The sequence below is a fragment of the Sinocyclocheilus rhinocerous genome, unplaced genomic scaffold, assembly GCF_001515625.1.
Source record: "Sinocyclocheilus rhinocerous isolate Xijiao unplaced genomic scaffold, SAMN03320098_v1.1 scaffold78, whole genome shotgun sequence".
Classification (NCBI taxonomy): domain Eukaryota; kingdom Metazoa; phylum Chordata; class Actinopteri; order Cypriniformes; family Cyprinidae; genus Sinocyclocheilus; species Sinocyclocheilus rhinocerous.
Window position 1 is genome coordinate 428,144 of NW_015637122.1, and position 9,113 is coordinate 437,256.

Below are 9,113 nucleotides of genomic sequence, written 5' to 3' on the forward strand. Positions count from 1 at the left end.
TTTATTTTGATAATGAACAGGCTGCGATGTCAAGTTTGCAAAAATATGTTGTATGTGCGTGTGAGTCGCTGACGCGATTCAAAACTGTAAAGCTTTTGCAAAATAAAGAAAACGGCTTTCCTTTCCGTGAACTTCGGAGCGCATTACAATGATCCGAACTCAGCACAATTTTTTTTTTCGTTTTGTTAATCTGTTAATGATTTAAGTGAAATATATTTCATGTATAGGCCTATATATTCCTTTTTATGTAGCCTATATAGTTTTATTCCATTTTCTCTGTAACGCTGCAGGTGCGTGATGTGAACTTGTGTGAATCCGTGTTCTACACGATCCTGCCTGCCATTCATTTTCACTTAAATGTAGGCCTAATGCTTAATTGGCGGTTCGTGACATATCCTCAGATAAACTAACTCGGGGGCATTGCCATTGCGACTTACCTATGATGAATTTTCAGCTGAGCGCGGGCGTTTCACTCGTTGGATGCGTCAGCATCACATTTGCATAGGCCGTACTATGCTGTCTGACAAACTATGTTTTGTACAGTTTTTATTTTGTTTCGGCAAGTATTTAATTATTTTGCCCAGAGAAAAACGTTGGATTATGCAACAGACATGCAACTCATGGTCTCCATGCAGTTCATTAATAAACCATCGGTATCGGCCCTTTTCATGCTATTTCCAATATAAATTTAAAATAATAAAAAATCGGCCGATAAATATCGGCGGCTGATACATCGGTGCATCCCCAATTTCTATGCTTTTTAATGCTTCAACATAAATGGGTGTACATATAAAAGTGACTACATTTCATTCAAGTGTCTCAATAAAAAAAGAATTAAAAATGGACTATCATTCCCAAGACTATTAGACTATTGTGTTATTAGCTTAGCAACATGCAAAAACTAATGAAATCAACTGGCAGTCTAATCACACTTATGTTTCCAAAACAGACATTTATGAAGTTCTATTTCATTTAGAATGATGTCTTAAAAAGTCGAAAGAAAGAGCTAGAAAGAAAACACAGCTTACCCGCAGCAACACCACCTTTGTAGGACACTTGAGAATCTCTGTAAGAGGGTTGGCATCGCTTTTCTTTGAGGCATCCGCTATAAAACGGACAGAACATTTCTATTTAAATCACAACATGCAGCTTCATATACCAGCAAAAACAACTTTTTACTGCCGATAGCAGTAATAAAAACAACAGGTGTAGTGAAATGGTTTTGTAAAAAAAAAAAAAAAAAAAAAATTTTTCAATTAACCAATTCAAAACTGAGATTCTCAGAGTTGTTTGTGATATAATAAATAAATATATACGATCTTACCGGCCCCAAACTTTTGAACAATAGTGTAAACATTGCTGTTTATGACTATGTATTGTAATTCTGGTGCATACAAATGAGAACAATTAATTATGGATTCTTGCTTTGTGTTCATGTAGTGAAAAGCATTGTGGGAGCGAGCTTTGTATTATAAAAAAAAAAATCACATTTTTACCATAGTTTACTTGCATAAATTTAATGTCTGTTTGGTCAAAATGACGGTTCTAATGATATGAAAAAAGATAAGCAAATACATAAAAATCTAAATATACTAAATATAGTAAAAAGGTAGAAAAATATCAAGATAATATTTTAACTATATAGCGCAACCTGAAAGGACATCTGGTAATAATGTCATTATTTACTGTAACATCTGTTTGCCCATGTTAGGGACGTTACGGTTGCCACTGTTTGCATAACAAGCATGATGGACACAAATGTGTATAGTTTCCGGTTTCTAACGACTAATAGGGCACATGTGGGTGATCAAGACAAATACAGATGCAAACAAATATCAGAAGTAAATGACTGATATGGGAAACAGGAAATAAAATAAAGTCAAACCTGAATTAGAGCCATGTGGATCAGCCACATTCTGACTGGATCCTGATGCTGAAACATACACACACACACATTCAAATGAATAAAATAATACACTCACACAGTGGGTACATGGTTGTGCAAATGACAAAACATGGAGTTGAAAACAAACATGATACTCAAAAATAACAAGACAAATCAACAAGGGAAAAAAACTGAGAATGTTTATTTTGGACCTGTGATGTGTGGGTTTGTACATAGTTACTATGTGCTTGCTTGTGTGTGTGTGTATGATCTCACTCTTTTCCGTTGAGTCTCCAATAATAATCTTTCCCCCACGCTTGCTGGTTTTCTCCACTGAGAGCGCCGTGCTCAACCCCTGCTCGTGTTTTCCCAGGCCCTGTCCATCTCGGAATCCATACTTCTGCATGATTTTATGAGCCACAGTACCACTGAAAAACATACACAGACAAGCATTGGACTTTGCTATATTAATGACATATACACTTCACTGATAACCTCAGGCAAAATAGAGACCTTATGTTGCTTGTTTAGCATACAGCTGATCAAACTCAAATGTAATGCTTCAAACTCCCAAGTTTTAATTCTATTTTTCAAATCAATTCTTTAAACAAAATTCATTTAAATGTAAATACATGGTTTAAATCTTCATTTATATTAAATGTTATAAGATTTATAGCTTTCAGTTAAATCAAATTGTTCTGGTTAAATTTAAATCTTTTAGTTACACTGAAAATATCTGGTTAAATCTAAATTCTTTAAAATAAATTCTTTGAAGATCTACACTTACTGTTTAAACACAAATCTTTATTTATGCTCTCTTGGCAGGTCTTCCAGCCACTTCTACAAAACCTCTACAATTAATCCAAAATGCCGCTGCAAGATTAATCTTTAATGAGCCGAAAAGAACGCATGTCACACCTCTGTTCATCAATTTGCACTGGCTACTAGGGCTGGGTATCGATTCAGATGTCCCGATTCGATTCTCGATTTTTTTGATTACATTCAGTGAATATAGTTTAAATACAAATGCTATTGATATTTCTAAAAAATTAACAGTAAACATCAGTTTAGCTACGGGTACTGCGTTAGGCTAACCGAGACTTGTCATTTGCACTAATATATTGTTGCTCTTTTGTTAGTGTTGACTGCTTTTATTGTCCTCATTTGTAAGTCGCTTTTTACTTATATTAAGAATTATTGTGTTAAAACAAAATTTTCTGGTTGAATCTAAATCCTTTAGTTAAATTTAAAATATTTGGGTAAATCCATATATTCCTTGTTAAATTGAAATTTGGTAACACTTTACCAACCAATTCTCACTATTAACTAGTTCCTTATTAGCATGCATATCACTAGCATATTGGCTGTTTATTAGTACTTATAAAGCACATTATTCTGCATGACCATACTTTAGATATTTTAAACTTAATAACTACCTTACTAACTATTAATAAGCAACAAATTAGGACTTGAGGCAAAAGTCAGTTAATAGTAAGAACTGGTCCCCAAACTAAAGTGTGACCCGAAATTCTTTCAAATGAATTATTTGGAAATCTAAATTTCTTGTTTAAACATAAACCTTCATTTAGAATAAATATTATTAAATGTTTTTTTTTTTTAAATCAAAATCCAATTCTTTAAAATAAATTGTTTGGGATTCTAAATTCACTGTACAAAAAAAATTTCTGTTCTAAATGTTTTAAACAATTAAATCTAAAATCTCCTAAATTCTTTGGTTAAATTTAAATGTTTTGTGGTTAAATGTGAACATTTGGATTTAACATTTTTTCCCCTCAATCTCCATATCTGAGGTAACATTTAAAACCTAGAGTACTCAAATAAATATCATCAATGAATCTAAATCATCTGGAATTATGAATTTATTTGTTAAAGATGCAACCAAAACCTAATTAACACTATTCAGCCAATAACAACATTCTGTATCTATAAACAATGAAGACTTCATTTATGAGTGCAGGTTTATCTATTGGAACAGCTCTCTTACCCCATATTGGCCAGGAATGAATTAGTTGGTCCCGGGGGAGATCGTGGTCTATCAGAGTCATCAAAAATGGGAGGAGGGATTGCTGCCTTCGACCTCTGCCGACCATCTTCATCATATGAATATGTTGCTGTCATGACAACAAACATACCGTTTTAAGGTATTTACTCACATATGCAACTACTAGATTTAAGACTGTGTAAAGCTGCAGAGACAAATCAACAGTGCACAAAATCAACAGCATATAATGATTTCAGATTTGGGAACACGGTAAACGAACGATTTTTAAAGGTCAGTGAGATTTACTTACAGTCTCGCTCCACTAGTGATGTCGGAGGGGCGATGGCAGCTCCAACTATACCTGTGTGAAATATAAATAATATCTTGTAAAAAGACTGATGATCAAATCAATTGCCCTATTTACACCAGGTATTAACATCTTGGATTCAATCCCAAGTGTCATTATATACTGACATAATATAGGGAAGTGAGATAGAAAGACACAAAAGAGAAATAAAGAAATGTTTCAAAGGGCGCTCACTCCTCTTCTTCTTTTCTCTCTCATACTCCTCCTCCTCATCTGATTCGCCTTCTGTTGGGAAACGGGAAAATCCACTTGGTGCTCCCCCTCCTTCATGCCTCTCTTTACGCTTCCTAACACACAGTTTAACAAAACAATTCAACAAAGCAACACCAATCCATGCAGATCACGCATATACTACCTGTCATAAGTTTGAAATAATTACGATTTTTTTTTTCTTCTTTTTTTTAACCAAGTCTCTTTAGCACACAGAGGCTTCATTTATTTGATCAAAAATACAGTAAAAACAGTAATATTGTGAAATATTATTAGAATTTAAAACAACCGTTTTCTATGTTAAAAATGTAATTTATTCCTGTGATGGCAAAGCTGAATTTTCATCTTCATTGTCAATCAATGATTCTTCAGAAATCATTCTAATATGCTGATCAGGTGCTAAATTGTTATCAATTATTATTAGTGCTCAATTATTAACACATTTTCTTATTATCAATGAAGAAAAACAGTTTTTGCTGCTTAATATCTATGTGTAAACTGTTATACAGTTTTATTTTTGTCCAGGATTCTTTGATGAACAGAAAGTTCAAAAGATATTTGTAACATCATATCACAATATTACTGTTTTTACTGTATTTTGATCCAACTAATACAGCCTTGGTGAGCATAAGAGACTTCTTTCAAAAACATTTAAAAAAAAGCATACATTAATATGTCCGTTTTGGAAACATGAATGTGTGCATCACTGAAAATTGTGTGTAAATTAAAAGTACTGTCTATAAGTGTGTCTAAATTCATAAATTGTTCAAATATTGTGAACTATGAGGTATTCGTTATGCAATAAATAGTGAATGAGAGAACAACAGCAAAGCACGGTGTGTAAAACACACATCAGAAGAGGCAAATTACCATTTTATGTCCTCTCTATTTTTGTACAAAAAACATTTAAAATGTTCAGCAATTATATTTGTAATTGTTTTTAGTAAACATTATGTAAAATATAAATGTAATTGTTATGGTTGCGTTATTTACTATCGTTAAACAAAATATTCTGATATCATATATATTGGCCAGACTTCTCTCTAAGATATCGGCATCAGTCATCAAAAAAAATCCGTATTAGTCAGCCAATAACAGATATACCAAATACTGACAACATTTTCTGAACAAATTAATGGAAAATCATGGATGCATACTTCTCTCTCTCCTCAATCTCTTTCTGTCGCTCCTGTTCTCTCTGTCTTTGTCGTTCTTCTCGGTGTCTCTTCACCACTTTCTCATAGTCGTTGGGAAACATGGGGTCATACTCATCAGCCAAAGGAATCAGCACATCTCCGGATGAAAACCCAACTGATGCCGAGTCCTAACAGGCACACACAGTCAAAGAAACTTAATACTCTAAGAAGAACAATTTAATAAACCACTTTATAGGGTTGTGTATAACCAGTAAAGTCACGGTACGATACGTATCACGATACATAGGCCACGGTACGATACATATCACGATACAGGACTGCATTGAATTACACCTCAGAAGAGTTTAGTAAAGCAGCTGTTTATTAAACACTGCATACCATAGTGCCATTTCTAACTATTGGCAGAGCAGGCAGTTGACCTCTGCATTATGAAGGGCCTCCATAACTGTACCACAGTACAATCAATATAGGTTATGGCATATGTTTCATGTTTACATTGGGCACTCCCCACCAGGTACAATATTCTGATTGTTTGCAATTTTGTTTTTAAGCCCATAAATAATAGTGTACTCGTTCTAATCAATTTATATTGTAATGTACTCATTCTAATATATTAAAAAATCATATTTACATTGCTGGTAGGTTATCATTGCACAAATTAACACACTCTCTACATTTAAAAAAACTAAAAATTAGGAGAGTTCTAAACTAATGCGCTGTCTTCTGTATCTGACGCACACACACGCTCAGTCACTCACACAGATCACATTGCGGCCGCACTCAGACATTCAAGAACAAACTTTTTAGTGCTGCCCTGCAATTTTATCAACTAAATAGCTTAACGCTCAAGAGCTACATTAACTTTCTCAACAAGGAGCTGGTAACATCAGTTTCTTAAGGAATTAAAGCCACAGCTTCACTGTTAATAGAGAAACGCGGCAAAACGGTGGTAATTCATACATACACAGCCTCTCTCTCTCATATAAATGAACACTTGATGTATTACACTTTTCTGAGAATAGAATATTGAAGTGGAGATCGCTAAACTGCAAGCTAACCAGTGTTTTCAGAAAGCAAGCGCGTTTATCCACAGGGTTGCCAGGTTGACAAAGATAAGTAGCACGCTTAGCAGATATTTCCGTATTGCGCAAGTGGGAAACTCTGTTTTGGGGATTATGTTACGTCTCTTTATATCAGGCAACCCCGGTTGTGTTCCTCTGCGACCAGATCAAACCTCGTTGTAGCTTATATATTATGCTCTATTCATTATTTTTTAGAAACCTTGCACTTTTCTACTCCGTTTTAAACGTTGTTCTTGTATTCAAATTAAGCGCGGTCCACTGCAGCTCACGTGCCACAATATCGATACAGGGACAGCTGTATCGATACTCGTATCGTCAAATCTCTGTGAATTTTAACATATTCCAGGGAGGAAAGGTTGTGGTTTTTACAGGTCAAACACTGTGATGCCAACATTATAAGAGCATAATGAACTTTCTGCTAAGATAAATAAAATTGTGATTATTGAAAATATTCAGACAGTAATATACACACTGTTTACCTTCATCCCTGCAGCAATGTGTGGAGGTGTATCAGAGATCTGTCTGTCATCTACAGCACTTCCTCTCTTCAGATCAATAACCGGAGCTAGAACATTGGACTGTCTCGTCCTCGGAGTCTGCAAAAGAAGTCAGATTCATTTGTCGGTTCTCACACCTTTTGACTTAACATGTCACGAGAATTAATTTCCATAACTTTTTCCAGTGATTGTGACTACTGGATAATTATGTAAAAAAAAAAATAGAGTATATAAACTAATAAAAATATAATATATAACTAATATAACAAATATAACAGGTCTTTTCCACCTCATTAAAAAAAAGAGGTTTTACATGACAATGGGAACCTAGATACTTACACTCTTTAGTTATAAACATAAAGTTATGTAATAATTTCCTGTGGATTAACAAGACTGCGTTATCATTGACAGCCATGACATAAACATTGACCCACCTTTGTTTGTGTCAATGCAGCTTTCTTCACTTTCAACTGAGACTGAAGCAGTTTGAAGTTTTTAGACCAGCCTTCTGTTTTAGTGTCGCTTGTTGCGACCCCCAGATCATCATATAAAGACATTTTACCTCCTTCCCAACCAAAAACTCTGAAATACACACACATGAAACATAATTATGCTAGCGTGTCCACAAAATAAGTAAATTGGCGTGCATGTACATTTTAAACATAAAATCACAATCTAACTTTACCTGCTACTAGAACTTCTGTTCTAAAAATGATAAAAGATTATTCTTACTTAGTCAAGTAATGTTACTATTTACACATTTAGCATTCGCTTCCAGGCGGCTTGCAACGAATACTGTACCATATAAATAGACTAAATGGTTATTGTCCTACCTTAAATCACTAACGCATTTTAACTGTCAAATATATAAACGTAGATACACACCTTTAACGAAAATAAATCCACTGACTTAGTCGTTTTGCACCGTCGGTTAGCATAACATGGTACAAGTGTGAGGTCGCGTACGAATGACATCACCAACTGTGGACAAACGCGCTATCACGTCACGACATCAGTTTCTTCTTCTTCTTCTTCTTCTTCTTCTTCTTCTTCTTCTTCTTCTTCTTCTTCTTCTTCTTCTTCTTCTTCTTCTTCTTCTTCTTCTTCTTCTTCTTCTTCTTCTTCTTCTTCTTCTTCTTCTTCTTCTTCTTCTTCTTCTTCTTCTTCTTCTTCTTTTTGTTCAATGGCCGTTCACTCCTTAGGAGTATTACTTATAGATCTGTATAAAAGAATAAAAATGTTCTCTCATAAAAACGTTGATTTCATAACTATTAGTATATCTTTCTTCTGCTTTTTCCCGGGCCTCCAACAATCTCATTTCAACAATGGGTTCAGGAATATTCCATACCGATACCCTGTTTAATGGCATGTTGGGACAGATTACTTCATTCTCCAGACCACAATCCTTGACCCACTGTTCATACTTCCATCCAAAACGATTCCCTCCATTCTTTTTATATTCCCAACAATCATTTAAAATTGTGCGTGCAAGATGATACCCTGTAAATTAACCCAATACATCAGCGCAAGCTTTTCTCTTCTTAAATCTAATGGCATCTCCCCCATTTCGAAGTTACTATTGAAAATGGTAATGGTTACAAAGGGGGATACATCTGAATATTTTCACACACACAACACACACCCACATACAGATTTAATTGATTTATTTCCCAAATTGCATTGACTGCTATTACCGCCACCTACTGTATATCGTGCGCACATGGGTGATAAATCTGTATAAACATCAAGAAAAAATTTTTTGTAATGCCCCACCTACCCCAGAGGATCAGAGCCAAGCTTCAGCTGGCGCTGCGTGTTCAGCTCCTCCAGCTTCCACACTGGGCTCCTCAACCTCCGAGATGGGCAGAAGCATCATGATCCTCATCCTCAAACACTAAATCCTGTGGTCTAAT

General features: G+C 34.8%; 1 protein-coding gene across 1 annotated transcript in view; it reads right to left on the reverse strand.

The window, feature by feature from the left end:
* The window catches only part of LOC107748463 (splicing factor 45-like), a 13,715-nt gene extending 5,508 nt beyond the window's left edge, over window positions 1-8,207 (reverse strand). Inside the window, exons 1-10 of the mRNA XM_016563246.1 lie at window positions 8,086-8,207; window positions 7,635-7,782; window positions 7,183-7,299; window positions 5,622-5,788; window positions 4,429-4,541; window positions 4,198-4,248; window positions 3,891-4,017; window positions 2,162-2,313; window positions 1,886-1,933; window positions 1,029-1,105 (exon numbers count right to left, since the gene is read on the reverse strand). Coding sequence (XP_016418732.1) covers window positions 1,029-1,105; window positions 1,886-1,933; window positions 2,162-2,313; window positions 3,891-4,017; window positions 4,198-4,248; window positions 4,429-4,541; window positions 5,622-5,788; window positions 7,183-7,299; window positions 7,635-7,757 — 975 coding nt within the window. The 5' untranslated portion in view covers window positions 7,758-7,782; window positions 8,086-8,207. The remainder of the gene's footprint in view (window positions 1-1,028; window positions 1,106-1,885; window positions 1,934-2,161; window positions 2,314-3,890; window positions 4,018-4,197; window positions 4,249-4,428; window positions 4,542-5,621; window positions 5,789-7,182; window positions 7,300-7,634; window positions 7,783-8,085) is intronic.
* Window positions 8,208-9,113: the final 906 nt, after the last annotated feature.